Below are 22,192 nucleotides of genomic sequence, written 5' to 3'. Positions count from 1 at the left end.
TTTGTTCCCTGTTTTTCTGCTGGCTGGCTGCTTGTACCTTCTCACAAACATCACCACTTTTTCGTTGCCTTTTCAAAACTGATTGGCCCTTGGTGGCACAGTGGTAAGTGCATAGCTCCCTGGAACCCAGGTTCTGACCTTGGGTTACTGCCTGTAGCTGCATGGGGTTTCAATAGGTGCTCCAGTTTCTTCCCACTTCCCAAAGACATGATGCTTAGGTTGATTCGCTACTCTAATTTGCCCTGTAGTTTCTTGTGTGCTTCCCAGCGATGGACTGGCGTCTCAGCCAGGGTGTACCCTGCCATGCCCTCTGCTGGGTCAGGCTCTGGCTCACCATGGCCTTGTACTGGATGATGCAGTTATTGAAAAATGATGGATAGATTATTGCACATTATTGCAACGGCTTGTGCACTTATTATTTTTGTTTCTATGTCTAGTCCCTTATGCTGTAAATAACTGTATCCTTCTACATAAATGCAACACTTTTATTTTGAGGTTTCTTATGAATAAATCCTTTTATATGTAATGCATTGTATTTTTTTTTTTTTACATTTGTATGTTTCCTTTGCTAAGAACACCAGACAATTAAAAGAATAATTAATATTATTAATAGTCAAGGATAAAAACTTTAAAATCTTCCACTTAGATTGAACAAGAACGAATTGATAAGATCTGGCCGAAGCTTCGAGTGCTTGCAAGATCCTCACCTACTGATAAACACACCTTGGTAAAAGGTAGGGGTCTTCACTTTCTGTCAGTTATATTGTTTTGGAATAAAGTGCGTCTATTGTCTTGTTTGAGGCTTCATGCCTCCATTTCCATTTTCATTTGCTAGTATGTCAACTGAAAAGATCCAGAATACTCTTTTTGATGAGTGTTATAAAGATGTCTCTAAAGTTTTCACTGCTTAAAATAATATGCCCTGAAATCCTGTAACATCCAAACTGTTATAATATCCCATGTGTGCCTCTGGTGATGTTTAGCATTGTATCTGTGTTAAACTTGACAGTTTATATTTAGAGACCAAATATTTTCCAAAATAAAAGAAAGATCCACGTGATGGATAATGGATATTGAAGACATAATACAAGTAAAATGCCTTGAAATGGTGTTGTTGTTGTGGTGTTTATTCTTTACAATGTTTGGCCGTGTCAGGTATTATTGACAGCACATTGGTGGAGCAAAGGCAAGTGGTCGCTGTAACTGGGGATGGGACTAATGACGGACCTGCGTTAAAGAAAGCAGATGTTGGCTTTGCAATGGTAGGAATCCAGAACTGTATTTCACTACAACTGTTATAAGTATCACAGAGCATTGTGGGAATGCAGTTCTGTGCAGGCTATCTGTCACTGTCAATGCAGTTGCCTGCCATGTTTGTTTTCAGGCTTTGCATGGTAAAGACAGACACAAGTATACAACACAACACAGCATAGATGTCTGTAAGTAATTGCCTGATTGTAAAAGCTGTGTTTAATCTCTTTTACCTATTGATACCTATTTAGGGAGAACACAAACATGTCCTTTTACCTAATTGTATGTGCTGTTTTGAGCATCTTAGCTAGACGATGCACTGGGAATTACACCAGTGACCTCTAGTGTAAATACAGAGTATGGACCATCATTAAGGACTGCACTTACTGCTGATATGATCTAAACTTATATTTTTAAAATGTTTCAGACAATTGTTGTCACTCTAGGGATTAATATATTCAGTTTTTAATGTTTTGAATGTAACACGCTGGAATGAAAGCAATTGTGCTATATAATAAAGTTTAAAGCATGCTAAGAAAGTGAAACAGAGTGAGTACTGGGTCTAATTTACTGTCTTTTTAACCTGCAGGGAATTGCTGGTACTGATGTGGCAAAGGAGGCCTCTGACATCATTTTGACTGATGACAACTTCTCCAGCATTGTGAAGGCGGTGATGTGGGGCCGCAATGTGTATGACAGCATCTCCAAGTTTCTGCAGTTCCAGCTGACAGTGAATGTCGTGGCTGTGATTGTTGCCTTCACCGGGGCTTGCATCACGCAGGTGAGGAGCTTCACCCAAGGCAGGTTTTCCTGCAACGGGCTGGCCGTCCTCCACTTGTGCACAATGTTGTCCCAGATTGAAGTCTCCATAACACGACAATAACTGAACATTTGAAAGGGAGTCGTGACTCCCAGCTGACAGTTGCCTGTTAGAGATGAACATTTTCCGTAATTGTCTTATTTTCAAGTTTTGAAAATGAAATCCCCAATGTAAGGGTTATCTGGGTAGCTGTGCGGTCCAGAAGGTTTGCGTTTCATCTTTTTTTAAATAATAACATTTATTTTCCAGTACCTGAATGAATATCTTGCACTTTTATTTTTTTAACTGAAGGATGTGATGTTTAAACATCAGAGAACGGAGTTGATGCTTTCATTTCCATGTAATCCTCAATGTATCGTCTCATAATATCCCAAAAATGAATTTGCCTGACGTAATTAACATAGCATTCATTCTTTCATATGGTGTTATCCTAAAATTAGTGATATTAAAATCCCTGAACTGAGCTAAATCTGGGGGATTTAATAGAACATGCTTTCTGGGAACAATTTAGTGCAATCACATCAAGTGTGTCTTAATTTAAGTAGAAAAACATTACATTTGTGTGCATTAATTTAAGGATTGCCCAGAGGAAACCTTCTTGTAATAAAATTGTTCAAATCTGGATTTACCTGGGGACTCGTTAATGCTCTAGACAGAAGCGCTGGTCTTGTAACTTGCCTGGAGCAGAAATAATGCCAGTTAGTCATACATTACTCTGTGACATAAAGTCTATGACCTAAAATAATAATAATAATAGAATAAGTTTATTCTAAGTCTTCATTTAGTGTAACATTATTAAATGGTTTGGCATCCTTAAGCTACTCACTTGTCTTGTCAGCTTACTTTGGTTGAATGGCCTGAATGTCTCTGAAATAATCCTGATTATGTATAAGAAAACAGTTATTCTAATCATTAGTGCTGCCCTTGTGCCATGGTTTTAGTCAAGAACAAGATAGTAATTTGCTGTGGGGTCCCCTTATGCCAGTTATGAAGTATCGACATCGATATTCTGGACGGTGAACGAATGAAATGCGCCAAATTATATGATCTGTTGTGGGTCTGTCTGTCCCCCTAGGATTCCCCACTGAAGGCTGTGCAGATGCTGTGGGTCAATCTCATCATGGACACCTTTGCATCTTTGGCTCTGGCCACAGAACCACCAACAGAATCCCTGTTAATGAGGAAGCCCTATGGCAGGAACAAGCCACTGATTTCACGCACAATGATGAAGAACATTCTTGGCCATGGCGTCTACCAGCTTACCATCATTTTCACCCTGCTCTTTGTGGGTAAGTGGCCTTCGCTCATTGCTTAAATATTCTACCTGCCTTGCAGATAAAAGAGTCAAGCCTAATTGAATAAGGGCTGGATTTAATACTATTGGCATCAAGGGAGGAGTCCCAAGAATAATTCCAGCAGTAAATCTGATTCCAGCACTTCAGGTGACAACTGTTGATTATAAGCATTCCCAAGCGTGTGATGTGTTCCTTCAGGTGAGAGTATTTTCAACATCGACAGCGGCAGGAATGCACCGCTGCACTCGCCTCCATCTGAACACTACACCATCATCTTCAACACCTTCGTCATGATGCAGCTCTTCAACGAGATCAATGCTCGTAAGATCCACGGAGAACGAAACGTTTTCGATGGGATCTTCAGGAACCCAATATTCTGCTCAATTGTAGTGGGGACATTTGCCATCCAGGTAACTGAAAAGGATTGTGTTCAGGGATCAATAAAAGGGCAGTCATATTTAGACAGCCGTGAGGTCGTTTTTTTCCTTTATTGTTTGTTTATTTATTTAAGCGGTTACGATGTTTAAGAACAAATGTTGAGAAATCGCTTCAACGTTTTTGCAGATAGTCATCGTGCAGTTTGGTGGTAAGCCATTCAGCTGCTCTCCTCTGGACATTGACAAGTGGATGTGGTGTGTATTTCTTGGATTGGGAGAACTCTTGTGGGGACAGGTAACATATCAACACTACTTTTTTTGAGCATTTACACTACTGTAGGGCAACTGATGTAGTTCAAGAAACTCACAAAGACACACAAAGACTGAGACATGACTGGAAAAAACTAAACAAAACAATGGTGGTTATAGTTTAATTCAAAAGATAACAATGCTATGAAGAACTGTCTTTTTCTGTCTTTTGACTTATGTGAGCATAGCAATCATTTCCTCCATTTTATATATATATATATATATATATATATATATATTTATTTATTTATTTATTTTTCTTCATTTTTCATCATAGGTAATATCAACAATTCCAACAAGCAGGCTGAAATTCCTTAAAGAAGCAGGCCAACTCACACATAAAGATGAGATGCCCGAAGAAGAGATGAACGAGGACAACGAGGAAATTGACCACGCCGAGAGAGAATTGCGTCGTGGGCAGATCCTGTGGTTCCGGGGCCTTAACCGGATTCAGACTCAAGTAAGAGTGCACGTTAATGGGTCCTTTTAAATCTCTGTCTGTTATGTTAACATAAGCTGACAGGAGAAATAACTGAATAGAAATATTATGATTAATTTTTCGTTCTTTCTTTTTTCACTCATTATATGTCACGTTGTAAATAATTAGCCATGTTGTATGATCGTCTTCTGTATCTCTGAGCTCAGAAGTGTGTACTGTATTTATTATTTGTTATTATTAATATTGTATGATGATTATTATTCTTGCATTACTTGATTCAGATTATTTTGGCGATTTGTACCAATATTTAACATATGCTCACAAAAGCCTGATTTGGGAACTGGACTACGGCTCCCCCACTATAAGTATCAATTTCCACAATGAAACAATTCTGAGAAGAGTCAGAATAGGCAATTTTGCTTTTTCCTCTTCCTTGCACATCCATTCTCCTGGTGAAAACATCTCCCAGCTAAGACGGTGGGCGGGCCCTCATTTAAACCAGCATCATAAATCTGTAGCCCAGTAATCAATTGGAATGTAATTAGTCCAGTTAGTGTTGTATAAAATGGATTACCACAGAATACTTTAAAATACTGCTTCAGTAGAAATTATAAAACTTGTATTTAAACTAATATTTACTATGTACAGTATTCATTATGAACTAAAGACATTAAAGCAGAGCTTTCCTCATATTTAATTGACCATATAATATATATTAGACAGATAGAGAGGTAGGTAGAAGGATAGATATATAATACAGATCTATATATATATATATATATATATATATATATATATATAGATATAGATTCATATTGATAGATAGTGAGGATCATATTAGATTCCTGCCGGTGTTGCCCTCCTGCACTTTGTTCTAAGCAGTCTGTCTCGTTCTGTCCTCCATTACAGATTGAAGTAGTGAATACATTCAAGAGTGGCACTTCATTTCAGGGAGCGCTGAGGCGGCAGTCCTCCACCACCAGCCAGCACCAGGATGTAACCAATATTTCTAGCCCTAGTCACGTATCGTTATCCAATGCTCTTTCTTCTCCTACCAGCACTACTGCTGCTGCAGCTGGGCGTGAGTGTGAATTCTCGATGTGCGACTCAGCGATGCCACCCATCTTGGAATCGACAACACTTTGTTTCCTAAAATGCCTTCATAGTTTAACATAATACCTCCAAATCACATGGTATTGTTGTTGTTTTATTAATGACTGCTTGTACAGATTCTTTAATGGGAGCCATTTTTTATGCGTATTTTTTTATGATATCCACGGGCGTCACATACCGTTCATCTTCTACATAGTAAAATGTGGTATTTGTTTGAGCCTTGAATTCTGGCTGTGTTAGTAAGTCAAAGTGCATTCAGGAGATTTAGTTTCTGTAACTTTCCTGTGAATGACATCCGTTTCAGACCTGGTATTATTCTAGTCAGTCATTTTTAGTTTTTTGTTCTTTTTAAGACAAATTATTAAGTCTTACTAGTGCATTGTATGATGAACTGGACCACAAAACACTGGATTCACAATCTTCCTTTTATTTATGGTAATATACTGTAAACAATTATAAATAAATGAGAAATACACAGTAAATTACGCATCCGGAGGGTGGCATCTCTGAATAAAGCTTTTTTGCTTTTTCCCCTCTTTTAAATTTTCCTTCTAACCTTTTTAATGTTTAATCAGTTTTATATTTAGCACATACATCTCTCCAGAGAGCTTTCTGTTTTGTCTGAATGTTGAATGTGTTTGTTTTCTCCAGAGTGCTAAAGAACCCTGGACAAAGGGTACAACAGGCGGAGTGAATTTCAGGTTGTGAGTCCTACAATGTCTGAAATGAATGTTGATACATTTTCCTGGCAAAAATAAAAGCTGGGTAAACATTCAAGTATAAGCCAATGATAAGCAATGTTTTATATCATGTCATATTGTAGCTAGTGCTGCACACCGTCTCTAAGATTTAACTTGTTTTTCTGTGTGTATGTGTGTGTGTGTATGTGTGTGCTAAAGAGCACGGTTGTCCTTCTTGTTTAAGATGAGTCACTTTTCAGGAGAAAGAGAGGATGCTAGTTGTCCAGATGCCAAGAAGACACAAGACAAGTTGAAAGAAATAAGAGTTCTTGAAGTGTGTCCACCATAGTCCTGTCAGATGCCTGTCATATTTCTGTCATCTGTAAATCAAAATCCCTGAAGTTGTAGTAACTCATTATGTCTTGTGCCTTTACATTGTCAATCATGTATTATATTTTATGTAGTGCCAACAGTGCCTGGTTTATTGCTGGGCGATACCATTTATGTGATTTGTCCTGACATTCATTCTCATCCATCACCCCAAGTTGTGTAACATCTATATTGAGGGCTGCGTTGCCAAAATATACCTTTTGAATATAAATTATACATTTTAACCAATGAAGGTCAGGTCAAATCACATTTGTGTTTATTGTTTAGTGTTTTCTAAAACCTGTCAACCATAATTGCAGGATAATTCTAAAAACGTGTCACTCCATATTGAAAACAAGGTAAAATATGAAAGATATAAATTGTAACTCCTAACTATAGGCAAAAGTGCACTAATTTCTAAGGTTTTGAAGGTGTCACATGGAATGGAACCTTAAAACAGAAAGCCTTTAAGAGTCTAAAGATAAAGATTATTATATTCCTAAAAGACTTGCAAAAGTGTGGTGTCTTAAAAATACTATACAGAAAATATCATGTATCACTTAAAACATGATTAGATACTCAGGAAAAACAGGAACTAAAGATTCACAATGGTAGTCCTTCTTTTAAGAAATCTTCAGATAAAAAAAACGTTATTTTATTTTTTGGACTTTTAACTAGCAGCTGCAATTGCAATTAACACAATTCTCTCTGAAAGAATGCCTTTCAGGTTTCACAAAATATAAGAGAGATATATATCATGGATAAATGTCTTCATATAAATATATATTTTTCCTCTTGTATAACTATCCAGTGCAAAACAAACTATACAGTGAGGGAAAAAAGTATTTGATCCCCTGCTGATTTTGTACGTTTGCCCACTGACAAAGAAATGATCAGTCTATAATTTTAATGGTAGGTGTATTTTAACAGTGAGAGACAGAATAACAACAAAAACATCCAGAAAAACGCATTTCAAAAAAGTTATAAATTGATTTGCATGTTAATGAGGGAAATAAGTATTTGACCCCTTCGACTTAGTACTTGGTGGCAAAACCCTTGTTGGCGATCACAGAGGTCAGACGTTTCTTGTAGTTGGCCACCAGGTTTGCACACATCTCAGGAGGGATTTTGTCCCACTCCTCTTTGCAGATCCTCTCCAAGTCATTAAGGTTTCGAGGCTGACGTTTGGCAACTCGAACCTTCAGCTCCCTCCACAGATTTTCTATGGGATTAAGGTCTGGAGGCTGGCTAGGCCACTCCAGGACCTTAATGTGCTTCTTCTTGAGCCACTCCTTTGTTGCCTTGGCTGTGTGTTTTGGGTCATTGTCATGCTGGAATACCCATCCACGACCCATTTTCAATGCCCTGGCTGAGGGAAGGAGGTTCTCACCCAAGATTTGATGGTATATGGCCCCGTCCATCGTCCCTTTGATGCGGTGCAGTTGTCCTGTCCCCTTAGCAGAAAAACACCCCAAAGCATAATGTTTCCACCTCCATGTTTGACGGTGGAGATGGTGTTCTTGGGGTCATTCCTCCTCCTCCAAACACGACAGGTTGAGTTGATGCCAAAGAGCTCGATTTTGGTCTCATCTGACCACAACACTTTCACCCAGTTCTCCTCTGAATCATTCAGATGTTCATTGGCAAACTTCAGACGGGCCTGTACATGTGCTTTCTTGAGCAGGGGAACCTTGCGGGCGCTGCAGGATTTCAGTCCTTCACGGCGTAGTGTTTTACCAATTGTTTTCTTGGTGACTATGGTCCCAGCTGCCTTGAGATCATTAACAAGATCCTCCCGTGTAGTTTTGGGCTGATTCCTCACCGTTCTCATGATCATTGAAACTCCACGAGGTGAGATCTTGCATGGAGCCCCAGACCGAGGGAGACTGACAGTTATTTTGTGTTTCTTCCATTTGCGAATAATTGCACCAACTGTTGTCACCTTCTCACCAAGCTGCTTGGCGATGGTCTTGTAGCCCATTCCAGCCTTGTGTAGGTCTACAATCTTGTCCCTGACATCCTTGGACAGCTCTTTGGTCTTGGCCATGGTGGAGAGTTTGGAATCTGATTGATTGATTGCTTCTGTGGACAGGTGTCTTTTATACAGGTAACGAGCTGAGATTAGGAGCACTCCCTTTAAGAGAGTGCTCCTAATCTCAGCTCGTTACCTGTATAAAAGACACCTGGGAGCCAGAAATCTTGCTGATTGATAGGGGATCAAATACTTATTTCAGTCATTAACATGCAAATCAATTTATAACTTTTTTGAAATGCGTTTTTCTGGATTTTTTTGTTGTTATTCTGTCTCTCACTGTTAAAATACACCTACCATTAAAATTATAGACTGATCATTTCTTTGTCAGTGGGCAAACGTACAAAATCAGCAGGGGATCAAATACTTTTTTCCCTCACTGTATATATTATTTGTTTTTCACTGGATAGTTATGCAAGTGGAAAAACAATTAAGACAATTATCCATGATATTAATTTGCTGCAAATGTTAATTAGCAGGTCATTTCATTTGCAAAAGTAATTTATTGTAAACATAAAGTAAGCTGACCTTGAAAATATGTTTGTAAGAAAGGTTCTCTTAAATTGATTAAATAATATAATAATTTTCTCAACCGTACGTGTTTTTGGTATGGTATTTTATGGTCTAATATTTTTTGGATAAAAAGACGATAAAGAAATTCCTGTGGGGCCTATACTTGAGTGTTTACTTCAGATGTGCATGTGCAGTCAAGCTCGTAAAATAAATAAATAGATCTATTCACCAGTTCCAGGCATCCATGTCGCGCAGTCTGTGTGCTGATGTACATTGTTGGTGTGACTCCCTGTGGTCCTGTCTTGTGCTGCATGTTCTTGACAGTATGTTGTCTGGTTGGCTTTTGAGCTACTCGCCTGCCTCCATTTTGCTTTGCAGTCATGCTTTTAAGCAGCAGAAAGGCTAATTACCAGTTACCTATTCAACCCATTTCATTGATTTTCTGTGCTTTTTTGTTGTCTTTGTGGACGTCTTTTTGTTTTTCCTCCCCCCCCAAAAAAAGTTTGAGTCCTAAACTTTTCTTCCCACTACTTACTCTCTGCAAAGACTTTTTCAACATGCATGGGTTTTCCACATTGGCATTTTTAATAACATGGCTTGTCTCTAGGTATACACCACATTGGATCTTTGCATATATAACCAGTGCTGCCCATAATTTTCTTCAGAGCCTTTTTTTTTATTACAGTTTTTATTGCAGTCCCAAACCGAAATCCCGCAATGCACGAAACTGAGTGAGTTGTGTATGCTTCAGTAGTCTCGTGACTGTGGACTTCAGCTATCTGCGCTACCTTAACCATGTGCTGTTTCTATCTTGTCGGATGACTCTGGAAGAAGACTCCCGCGGCTCAGCTTCTGGTTGTGACCTCGGGGTTTGTGGCTTGTCTTTTTCAGATACGCGTCGTGAAGGCATTCCGTAGCTCTCTCTACGAGGGTCTGGAAAAACCTGAATCGAGAACCTCCATTCACAACTTCATGACTCACCCCGAGTTTAGAATAGAAGACTCCCAGCCCCACATCCCTCTGATAGACGATACTGACATCGAAGAGGACGCGGCGCTCAAGCAGAACTCCAGCCAGCCCTCCTCACCCAACAAGAACAACAATGCGATCGATAGTGGAATTAATCTCACCACCGACACCAGTAAATCAGCTACCTCTTCAAGTCCTGGGAGTCCACTACACAGCCTGGAGACTTCGCTTTAGCTGAACATGTCTTTGCAAAAAAACAAACAGAACAAAACCCTAAAACATGACAAATGACGCAACAAGACAAACAAAAACATTTAATATGAATAAACTGCTGGCTTAAAAACTGTTCTACACGTGCAGCTTTTTCAGTGTGGCGAAGGAGGCGATCACCGCAGAGTGATTAGCGAAGGTATAAACCTCCCTCTCACTTTTCCCGAAGACAATGACAATAATTATTTAAAGAACTTTCCTCCTGCATGAATGTACATTACCCAGTTTTTTTCTTTTTCTTTTCTTTTTTTAATTTAATTAAATCTTTACTTTACTTGTCGGTGGGGACAGCTGTGGAATTTAAGACAGCTTATCCGATTCACTGGTCTGTGACTTTTTGAAGTGCTTGTGTGGCATGGACTTAATTGTATAGATTTATTTAATTAATCGAAAAATAAAAGTGTATTAAAGTTGCAGGGCTCAACTTGCACAGTAGATTTGCACCAATTGGAAAGAGAAACCTATAAATAATAGCATTTATTATTAAACATATTATATATATACAGAGTTTATCTTCTTCGTTTGTTGGCATGTTGCCTTGTTTCTGCTTAAATGGCTCTTACTACTTTAACTTATTTATGTCCTAAAGAGAATGTAATTTGTTTACAAAACCTGTAGATAACTTCCTTGTTTATTTGTAGGGTACAAACCAGTCTAGTAGGAACAACTCAAGTGGTTGAGTACTTCTGTAATTGGACTCTAGGTGTTTTATTACAAACTGTGTACTGAATTTGCCTGCTATTTTGTTAAATATTGTAGATATTTTTAGAAGAGAACAGGAGAAGCCAAAATATATTGGGATATATTATTTAACGTGGCATCTTAGTATTACATTATTGTGGGGAACAAATCTGAGAGGCTTCCTTTGTTTCCAAATACAAATCTTAAGACTTAGGTTTCTTTTTATTTCCTTGCTTTCTTTTGATATGAAACGCTTGAAATACATTTTTCGGTCAATCTCAAACCTGGGAGGGCCGTCCTGGACTGATTTTATTGAACTGTCTGCTGATATTAACACTGCTTGTTTAACTGAAATGTTTTAAATGATGTGTCACCATCAAAGGCTGTGATGGGTTTATGATATTAGAAACAATTGCAAACTAAGTTATATTTGGCGTTATCTCTATGGAAATCAAAAGTTGTGTTGAAATCTTGTGGTATATTGTTATTTTATTTTATTTTAATTTTAGTGGTTTAGATTTTTTTTTTTTTTAAAGAAGATAAATCACAGCTTCAGGGCTGTTGGCATTTTGAACAACTAAAAATAACACTATGGATTGTTACTTTGGACTTTTTTAAAAATGATCATTTTCTGCACTATCCGGATATGAATGAAAATCTCTGTGGTGTATATTTAGACGTGCTTTTGTGTGGTTCTAACCAAGCTTGTCTTCCTGCAATCACTAAATATACTCTCGCATCTCAACCGTAGTTGTTAACTATTTATTGTGCTTTCTACAGGATAGGAAAGGTCATTTGAAAGGTTATAATGGAGGATAAATGCATCAAGATGTTAACAGCCCTTGTATAATTATTATTTTTACTGTTATTAATGGGGCTTTGAAAGCAGCATGACGCAGTCCTCTTATTCTACATACAGGTCAAACCCCATTTTCTACTTGGATTTGAATTTATTGGCCTGTGTTAGTTTTGTGTAAACCTAAGCAAATCTAAGGGGTGATTAGCGTTAAAGGTTGGCTCAGGCATTTGTGAAACTTTACCGAAGGATAATTTAAAAGAAGATACTTAACAATCACAGGAGAGGTTGTTTCTGTCTGTCCTGGTTAAATTATTTTCTGTCTTTTTCCCCCCTTTTCTTTTTTTCTACATTTTCAGAGAAAAGCAAACTTCAGCCAACTCCTAAAAACAACATCTGTACATTAACCAAAAAATCCAGCTTTAAAACAATAAATGGCATTAAGTTGTGTATTCTTTGTAAATAGAAAATCTACTTAATCTGAGATGCACATAAATTCAGGCTTCTGTGGGCAAGGAGTGTGTGATGTATATATGACACCGCTTTTTGTTTTAAAGTCCAATTTAGCTTATTTATGAAGTCACAAGTACAGGTCAAGTATTCTGCACAAAGTGTTACACTTTGTACCTTTAAATCCTGGATGCAGTTGCTTACAAATGAAAAGAACATGACCAATTGATTAAACAAATCACTGCAATACATAAATGCTTCTATGTACTGTACTTAGCAGCATGAATTTGTGGAACAAAAAAAAAGAAGAAAAAAAATGCCAGTGGTATATTAGGCAGTCTAACCATGTATGGGTAAATGATATGTGTTCATCCATCTTGTTTTTATGAATTTTTTTATCTAGACAATAATTGTAAATAAAGAACTCAATGTCTCTGTTCATTTAATACTATGCAAAAGGTCATGCTTTCTGATTGTTACCCCCCTGTCCCTAGAGTGTGTTGCTGGAATGTTTGTGGTTTCAAAAGTAAGTAAACAATGTGATGTAAATTATTTTATAGTTTGAAGAAAGTAATGAACTGTGACTCTTGCTGCTTACTGTCTATAACATAATTCCTGGCAGGAGCACAAGTGGAAAAAAGCGGAGCATTAAATAAATTTCCAGAGCAGCATGAAAACATGGTCTCCTTCCACCAGTGTGACATTTGTGTGACGTTTGTTTTAATCCACTCTAGGCCTCTACACTGAGGGACTACTTTTATGCTGGAAAGCAAAGATTCGGAGGAATCTGTCCACAAGTCCATTTACAGGCACCTCGTTTTATATTCTTACACTTGTTATTACTTATACAGAGACTTTAAATCTCAATTAAACCGTAAATTAGAACAGAGATGGGCTGAATAATTTTGGTCGTGTTTTGTTTACTACAGCAGAAAATGGCTACAGTCGTATTCCATCACCAAGTTCAAAGGGTGTAGAAGAGCCCACGTGAACGACACAGAGCAGCCCCAGTGGGTGTGACAGGAGCCAGGGAATCGGGGTTTCCTTTTGTTTCTTTAATGAACAACTTTACTACATGAGTTTCATGAGTACAGGACTGTTTAGAGAGGACAGGGAGACTTGAAATGTCCAGAATTGATAATTTTTCACTTCTCTCAAAAGACTGCACTGAAACAGGCCAGCATGATGTTTTGTCCCAGTTTTAATCTCTCTCACACACACACAATAACACAAATCATATTAGGAAATTGTCATATAATAAATAGCTATTATTATCTCTGCTAAACAGAATTTAAAGGAAAACAACAAGAGCATAGCAATAGAATATAGAAAACTACAGTCACCAGAACATATATCTCAATAAAACACATTCCGATCTATGCTTATTATATGAATACATATCTATTTTTTAATGAGCATATTATTAAGGTACAGACAAAAGAAATGCCTACTATTATAATGTACATTATTTAAAATGCATTGCATGAAAATATAAGTAGCTATGAAACTGCAATTGGATAGTTAAAGGAGTAGACGGTTGAGTAGGCATCACATGGTGTTGATATCTGGAGGCAGGAGCTCCTTATCTTCCTTCAGGAGTTCACACAGTGCCAGAGTTTCAGGGATCACACTGGGCAGACAGCAACTCCAATACAAACACACCCTGCGGCAAAACTGTGATCTCGCATGTCAATCTCTCTCTGAGGTTATGGGTAACAAAATCATCTATTCCAATAGTGGGAATGATTCTTCCTGACTGTTGTTGCTGTTTGGAGACCAGTTCAGTATTGTTGGCAGTTATAAAAATGCCTTTTGGATCCGGCTCAACGTCTTATTGGGGTCTTAACGGAGAGCTTCAGCTGTCGATTCGTTCAACTAGAAGAGGAAATGACAAAATGATGTTGTAACCTCAATGGAATAAAAACCCAGAACATTTCAGAATACAGAAATACTAATGAATGGATGAAGTTCTTCAATGATTAATGTTGTTAATAATAACATCATCATCATCAATCTCTAACGTGCAGCCGACCACACTATCCTTGCTTTACACAGTCTCTCCTTGGCCATTTTGGAAACCAGAGATTACACTGCCTCCTTGTGGTAATCATGTGATGTAATTGAATAAAATGTCATACTTTTCTAGATGGGCACCAGTATTTAATGTTGTTTTTGTTTTTTTGTTTTTTTGTTTTTTGGGGTGGGCGTTGTTTTTGTATTATTTATTTTATCTTTCTTTTATACCAAAAATTCAGTGCAATCTTATAGTTCCCCATCTTTTTCTCAGCCTTGCCATCCATGTGTCTAGAATCCCATGTTTTCATTTGGACTTTTTTTTTTTTTTTACTGGCTTATGTGTTTCCATTGTTTGTCTGTTTTGGTTTTTTACATTATTATGTGTTCCTCTTAGTTGGTTTTAATTTTTACAAATGAATTATTGGATTATAATATGATGTATAAGAGGAACTGTAAGATAATATATAATTTACATTTTCAAGTTCTGTGGTAACTACTTTAATGATAAACAAGCATAAGCCACACTTGAAAACTAGTGAATTACTGAATAAGGGAAATATAGAAAATGAAAGACATACTCTTATAAAGCTGCTAGAGATCTGATATCTACTCTTCATTCAGTGAAGAGCAATTAAATGCAGAAAAAACTATCTAATGTATCACTGAAGACGATTTTGGAACCATTTTGAGCAGTGACTGTTCCAGTGTTATGTTGCATCTATTCCACCAGAGGGCGATATTGAGTCACAAATCTTAAAACAATCAACATTTCCAGTATAATGCAGGAGACTTTTTGTGTTGTTATTTTGTTTTTCTCTAGTTTTAATATAATCATTTCCATTTCACTTGCTTATTTAGGCTATGACCTGGATCAAATAAAAACTTTCACCCTCCTGTAATTGTTGGTGAGTTTGCCCTAAAAAGTGTTGGAATACCTATCTGTCCTATACCTATATATCATCCAGTGTGGATATATTTAGTTATTCTGTTTGTTGTTGTTTGGCTCCTGCACCACACTTGATATTGGTATAAATGTATCTATCCTTTCACATTGTGGAAGATTACTCTGCCTCCCACAATACCACGTGCATGGCCAGGGAGACAGGCAGAGATTAGAAAGTTCAACACGTCATTGAAATCTTGGTGTAGGGAAGAGGGTTTTAGATTTATGGAGCATTGGACTGTCTTCTGGGATAGATGGGACCTGTACAGAAGGGGGGCTAATGCATTGGGAGAGCATATGTGAAGAGTAATTGAGAATCTTTTAAACTAGGGACCAGGGGGGCAGGGAGCTCTGACAATGGGAGATGTTCCTCTAAGGAAAGAAAACCAAGGGAAACTGCTAGTAGGAAATTCCTGAAATGTTTGTACCTCAATGCCAGGAGTATAAGGAACAAGATGTTAGACCTAAAAGCCACAGTGCTGGTGTGTGACTATGATGTTGTAGGAGTGACAGAAACATGGCTTACAGAAAATGATGGGGATGAATACAAGTTGAAAGGATACACACATTTTAGGAGGGAGAGGCAAAATCGAAGAGGTGGTGGGGTAGCATTATATGTCAGAAATGACATTAAGGCAGAAGAACTCAAATTAGATCCTGGTAACAAAACAGAATCTATGTGGGTTAAACTTTTGAAAAAAAGATCCAGAGGATTAGTGGTAGGAGTGTGTTACAGACCACCCAACTCAGATATTCAGCAAGATGTTGCATTGTACAATGTAATCAGGACTGCATGTAGCAAGGATGTGGCTGTTACTATGGGGGATTTCAATTAACCAAACATAGACTGGGAAAGCCTAGTTGGGGCTACAGAAGTACAAATAGAAATGGTTGAGATGGTAAATGACTGCTTTCTAACTCAATTTGTCAGGGAACCAACCAGGGAGAGTGCATGCGTTGACCTGATCTTTTCAAATGTCCAAGATAGAGTCAGGGGGACACTAATTAGACAACCAATGGCAAACTGTGATCATAATATGGTTAGCTTTGAGGCATTCTTAAAAAAAACAAGGACCAAGTCTAAAACAATGATCTACAATTTTAGAAAACCAAACCTTGAAAGTATGAGGCGGCACTTAGAATAGTTAGGCTGGAGCACACTGGATACAGAGTCAGTTGAAAATGGATGGTTATATTTTAAGAATATACTACTTAAGGCTCAGGAGCAATTTGAACCAAAACTTAGCAATTTGAGGACCAAAAAACATTGGCCAAAATGCTATAATAGAAGTATGCAAAAAACTATCAAGAGAAAGAAAATGTTGTATAGCGCATACAAAAGGGATGGAGACAAAACAAAATACAAATAATATGTTGAACTGCAAAGAGACCTTAAGAAAGGGATCAGGAAAGCAAAGAGGGATATATAAAGAAACATAACTCTTGGAGCTAAAATTAATGCAAAGAGCTTTTTTCAATATTACAACAGCAAGCGGTCAATAAAGGAGGAAGTGAAACAGATAAAGGGCAAAAATTGAAGTATCTTGGAAAATGAACAAGATGTGTTAAATGTTCTAAATGAGTATTTCACAGAGGTTTTTACAAAAGAAAGAACAGATAACATGCCACAGGTTAACAATCAGTCCAGTCAAACCCTAAAGGCTGGTTTATACTTCTGCGTCTGCGTCTCTGCGTACATTTGCGGGCGTCGTACGCAGACGGTCGCACAGCTGTCTGCCAACATACTTGCACGTAAGATTGACGCGTCCATAGGGGGCAGTGTCGCATTAACATCACAATCTACAGAAACGAAACTCGATATCTATGGTTTCTCTCTGCGGCGCTACACACAGACACATCGCACACCGGCCCCCCAGCACTGCGCGCCTGGCCGCGGCTCTCGGAATGTCCTGCTCAGCCAATCAGTGCTGGCCTGATGCGCAGGACGCAGAGATGCGCTGTTGAGATCTCGGAGGACTGGCGTCGGCGCGTCTGCGGGCCTCTGCAGGCTACGCTTACCCACAAACCCCTGCTCTGCGTCGCTACGCAGAGACGCAGACGCGGACCTACGCAGAAGTATAAATCAGCCTTAAGAGAGATCAAGATAAATGAGGAGGAGGTACTAAAGGGACTAGCAGAATTAAAAACAAACAAATCACCTGGGCCAGATGGGATATTTCCAACAGTACTTAAAGAAATGAGGGAAATTATTTATAGGCCGCTAACTCAGATATTCCAAATGACACTTAGAACAGGGGATGTGCCAACTGACTGGAAAACTGCTAATATCATACCTATCCACAAGATAGGGGACAAAACTGAGCCAGGAAATTACAGACCAATCAGTCTCACCTGCATCACCTGTAAAATGTTGGAAAAAATTATTAGACAGAAAACAGAGGGACATCTTAATGAAAACCATGTTCTTGGAGATAGTCAACATGGGTTTAGATGAGGCAGATCATATCTTACTAATCTATTAGAGTTCATTGGACATGCAACTGCAGCTGTAGATCATGTGAAAGCATATGATATGATATACTTAGATTTTCAAAAAGCTTTTGATAGGGTTCCACACCAAAGACTGATCCTCAACACAAAGCTAGGGTATATTGTCAATAGTGTAGAATTGAGAACAAGGGCAGTGATGTTCAGACTGTACAATGCACTAGTTAGAGCTCATCTGGATACTGTGTGCAGTTCTGGGCTCCACACTTCAAGAAAGATATCGCTGCTCTAGAGGCAGTTCAGAGGAGAGCAACCAGACTTATTCCAGGTCTGAAGGGAAAGTCCTACTGAGAGACTGAGGACCTGAACCTTTTCACCCTGGAACAGAGGAGACTACGTGGGGACTTGATTAAAGTCTTCAAAATCCTGAAAGGCATTGACCACATCAAACCAGAGGAGCTTTTCCAGATCAGCAGGGACACACGCACCCGGGGACACAAATGGAAATTGGACTTCAAGACAGAAAACAGGAGACACTTCTTCACACAGAGAGGCGTCACAATCTGAACAAACTCCCCAGCGATGTGGTAGAAGCGACAATTTGGAAACTTTCAAAAACAGACTGGATAGGATCCTTGTATCACTTATTAATGGACACCAAACGAGCACGATGGGTTGAATGACCTCCTCTCGTTTGTAAACTTTCTTATGTTCTTATGTTCTTATAATGCAATTCCCAGATGCCTCTGACTCTTCCTCCCAGAAGAGGGTTAAAATATGCATTAATTGGCAAAATAAAACCTGTGATTCTTTACATATAATACATTCAGTCTCCTCACTCCCCCGTTTTAGTTCCAATAGTTCAATCATTTTATCGGTGTGTTGATTGTGTCTCCTGTTCTTCAGTGACAAACTGATGGATGGTTCTTTGGTGCCCTCTAGATAATGTGACCATGTCAATTACCTTCAGCATTGCACAAAGCCCCTAGACACACACTGCTACACAAATAAGCATACATGATGCATAAAACCAAGAACAACATATTTTAAAATACATTAAACAGGTAAGAACTTATTATTATTTGGCTTCAGTCAGACATTATTTATGTGGTATTATATAGGCAATACTATTAGTACAGCAGTAAAACTGTCCAATTGTGTGGTTGTTTTTTAATTATGAATTATATGAATATGAATTACAGATCAAACTCGATTGTGTTGTTGAGCTAAAACCTATACACTGGCCTCAACCAGCAGTTTAAAAGTATTTATTTTGCAGGTTGTGGTACCCCAATGTATACTGAAGTCAAAAACACACATGCAGATCATTTGTTTTTCTTTTCTGTTTACCTTTGTAAGAAGACAGTTGGTAATACTGATATAGAAAATGAATATTTTTAACAAATAGAATAACATTAATATTCTCTATTTAATATGTGTGTGTGAGTGTGTGTGTGTGTGCATGCACAAGGTCAGGAGCAGAGGGCAGGTGAATACATTTTTCTTTGACTTTCTCTGATTGAAAATCAATCCTTTATGTTAAGTTTAATCATACTTTGAAGGGGATCGATAAAATAGAAATAATTACAAATATATATATATATATATATATATATATTCTGACCCCTGGGGATTTCCAGACATTCTTCCAAATACTTTATACCTTTACAATATTCAAAACAGATTCATCATGCTTCCTTGGACAGGCCAGTCTTATATGTCCTTTCAGTTAGAATGTGATAGATTTGTCCTTTTTAAAAATAAATTTACAAATTAAAATGCAACACTTGGAAGATCAAGATTAGTTATTGTGGTGGCCCTCCCTGAATAATTGCATGTGTGTACATTACATGCTTATTACATGTGTATATTACATGCTTAGGAATTCTACTACTGTACATTTGTAAAGCCAAAGTAATATATCTGTGATTACATACATCAATCCTGTGAATAGTATTGAAGGGAACACTTGCTGTGTATTAATACCAAATATCACCTTGCAATGTAATATTTGCTAAATCAAGAACAGATGCATTTATGTACATCTGTACATACATCTCAAGAAAATGCATATCATGTTTTATATCAAGTTGTTATAATAGTTGTAATAGTCGCAACTACTTCAAATCAACAAAGAGGTTTTCATTACATGAAACAAAAATACAGCGCTGTATCTAACCTGAATAGGCATTTACATTTACAGTTCTCATTGTGTCTTTTCTATTAGTTGTAATTCTAATAATTCTACCACTACCATTATTACTAATGATATTGTTATTGTGCTATTTGCATTGTGGATAATATGTAATTGAATAGTTTTGAATTAAAAATAATAACTGTCACATTTAGCATTATATTTGTGAAAATACCAGTTTGTAAGTTTGAGTTTGAATTGATAGAGTGCTAGTAACCTTTGTGAAACCATCACCCAGTGTATTATCCTTCTCACTCCTACGCACAGTCTTTATAGCTCTTGCACTTCCATAACATACAGCACTTGTTAAACATCACTGTGTTATTATAGCATGTATTATTTTGTAAGTCGCCCTGGACAATAAATAATAATAATATTCAGTGGTGCCAGGATTTGTACTGCCAGCAGATCTGCAATCAGACACATTCAAAAACAGCTTCTTACACTACTGTATGTTATTATGCTGTGAAGATGTGGTCATACTGTTAAGTTGCTAAAATACAGAAATATACTTACTCTTCCTGCGAAGGCGAGGAATCAACTCTCTGTGTAATGGCATACAGTAGTCCATAAAGTAGGGAAAAAAGCAGCCAAACTGTGAAGAAAATCGAAATGACTAACCTGACATATTTATATCTGTTAAGCTTCTGTAATCACTTCCATTACAAAATGCTTTTATTTTACTAATGGCCTATTAACAGCAGGGAAGTCACAGTCAATTTCAATTCCATCATGTCAGTCTGATTTGGAACATCATCACCTTCTGACAATAATTAGGTGTCATGGTGCCCGCTGTGTGTATTATGCTATTTACGACCTCGACTACACAGTTAATGAAAATTGTTGATTAGAAAAAAAATAATCTCGAGAAATGTTTTTAATGATAGGTAAAACAGACTAATGAATGTCATGGGTTTTGAGGGGTTCTTTTTATTGCAGGCTATTTAGCACTGGCGTAATGAAGAGCAGAATGGGGTGAGCTGGGTAATTTGCATGTTATTTATTTTATTTTTGTATTATTTTTACAGGAGGATATGCATGTCGTCTCATAGGACCAAGAGATCATCTCTTAAAATGGCAGCCCTGAGATTTTCCATTAACTCGGTCAAACAGAAAATTTCCACTTGCTATTAGTTACATTTGGGACAACCTTGCTTCGTTAGTTTCAATCTTTTCTGATCTGAGCTCCATCCCAGAGAATCCTGTAACAAACAGGTTAATACTTTATTATTAAACTGATCATCTTTCAATCTTATTCCAAATGCAGTGCAAAGATGACTGTTGCTAGATAAAATATGCAGTCTACAGCGTGGCTTCACACCTTTAGTTACTGCTGTGAGCAAGTGGGCTGCCGCTTCATTATGTCTCAATACCTTGTATGACCCTGAGGCAGTGCTTGGTATGTAAAAGAAGTGAAATGTCTGGTCCATTACAGCTTTTGCAAGTACTTCACCGGCTTCATAGTAAACAAGTATCCACATTATTTCATTACAGCAAACATGCTATTACCAATGCTATCTACTTCACTACTGTAATTACTATGTAATAAACAGAGATTTGCTTGCCAATAACATTCCATTGAGGACAATTTGATGTCAGATGTTTTTATAAATGTTCCAATGTACTCACCATAGTTAATGTTAAACATTCACTGTCACTGTCACTGTCCTGGTCACAAAAGAAAAGTTTGAGGGGAATAATAGCCATGTTCTATACTTCTGAGGCATAAGCAATTAGGAAATAACACTTACTACCCAGGAAGAAAAATTGTGTTACATAGTGTTATTAGACATAATTAAATGCTTCCTGTATTCAATTAGTTTTAACTTTTAAGCAGTAGTGTGGAAACTCACAAAAACAACAAAATGCAGAAAAATGCAATTCCTAAATATATTTAAATAAATATATAATATATAAAAATAATCTTGAAGTGTAAAAGTGTAATTATTCTTTCAAGGAAATTTGTAGTTCTTAGCATATTGACATTGGTGGAAACTGTAGCATTATACAATTGAAAATTCATAGAGCCATCAAGGTCAGATTGAGACCATCCAATTAAATATAATTTTACTCTGGTCCCTGTGCAATACATTCTTCATATCAGGTCCCAATTTCTTGCTTGAGCAGTAGAAAGCATCCTGCTTAAACCGGGCGGCCTTTCTGCATTCATTTTAATATTGTGCTTAGCAGAGGAGAACTCTAGTGGCCATTAATCATTCAAGAGATA

General features: G+C 37.5%; 1 protein-coding gene across 8 annotated transcripts in view; it reads left to right on the top strand.

The window, feature by feature from the left end:
• Window positions 1-10,824, top strand: part of atp2b2 (ATPase plasma membrane Ca2+ transporting 2) — a 120,613-nt gene extending 109,789 nt beyond the window's left edge. For 4 of the 8 annotated variants that reach the window (XM_066697837.1, XM_066697843.1, XM_066697840.1 and 1 more), the window contains 8 exons: window positions 647-734; window positions 1,156-1,262; window positions 1,841-2,032; window positions 3,147-3,360; window positions 3,565-3,776; window positions 3,931-4,038; window positions 4,330-4,512; window positions 10,090-10,824. In XM_066697837.1, the coding sequence (XP_066553934.1) occupies window positions 647-734; window positions 1,156-1,262; window positions 1,841-2,032; window positions 3,147-3,360; window positions 3,565-3,776; window positions 3,931-4,038; window positions 4,330-4,512; window positions 10,090-10,401 (1,416 nt within the window). In that variant the 3' untranslated portion in view covers window positions 10,402-10,824. Of the gene's footprint in view, window positions 1-646; window positions 735-1,155; window positions 1,263-1,840; window positions 2,033-3,146; window positions 3,361-3,564; window positions 3,777-3,930; window positions 4,039-4,329; window positions 4,513-5,400; window positions 6,232-6,255; window positions 6,306-10,089 lie in introns of those variants that run through there. The other 4 variants (XM_066697842.1, XM_066697841.1, XM_066697839.1 and 1 more) reach the window with 4 other exon arrangements.
• Window positions 10,825-22,192: the final 11,368 nt, after the last annotated feature.

The sequence above is a fragment of the Amia ocellicauda genome, chromosome 3 (genome assembly GCF_036373705.1).
Source record: "Amia ocellicauda isolate fAmiCal2 chromosome 3, fAmiCal2.hap1, whole genome shotgun sequence".
In the NCBI taxonomy this organism is placed as follows: Eukaryota; Metazoa; Chordata; class Actinopteri; order Amiiformes; family Amiidae; genus Amia; species Amia ocellicauda.
This window is presented reverse-complemented; position numbering and strand designations above follow the sequence as displayed.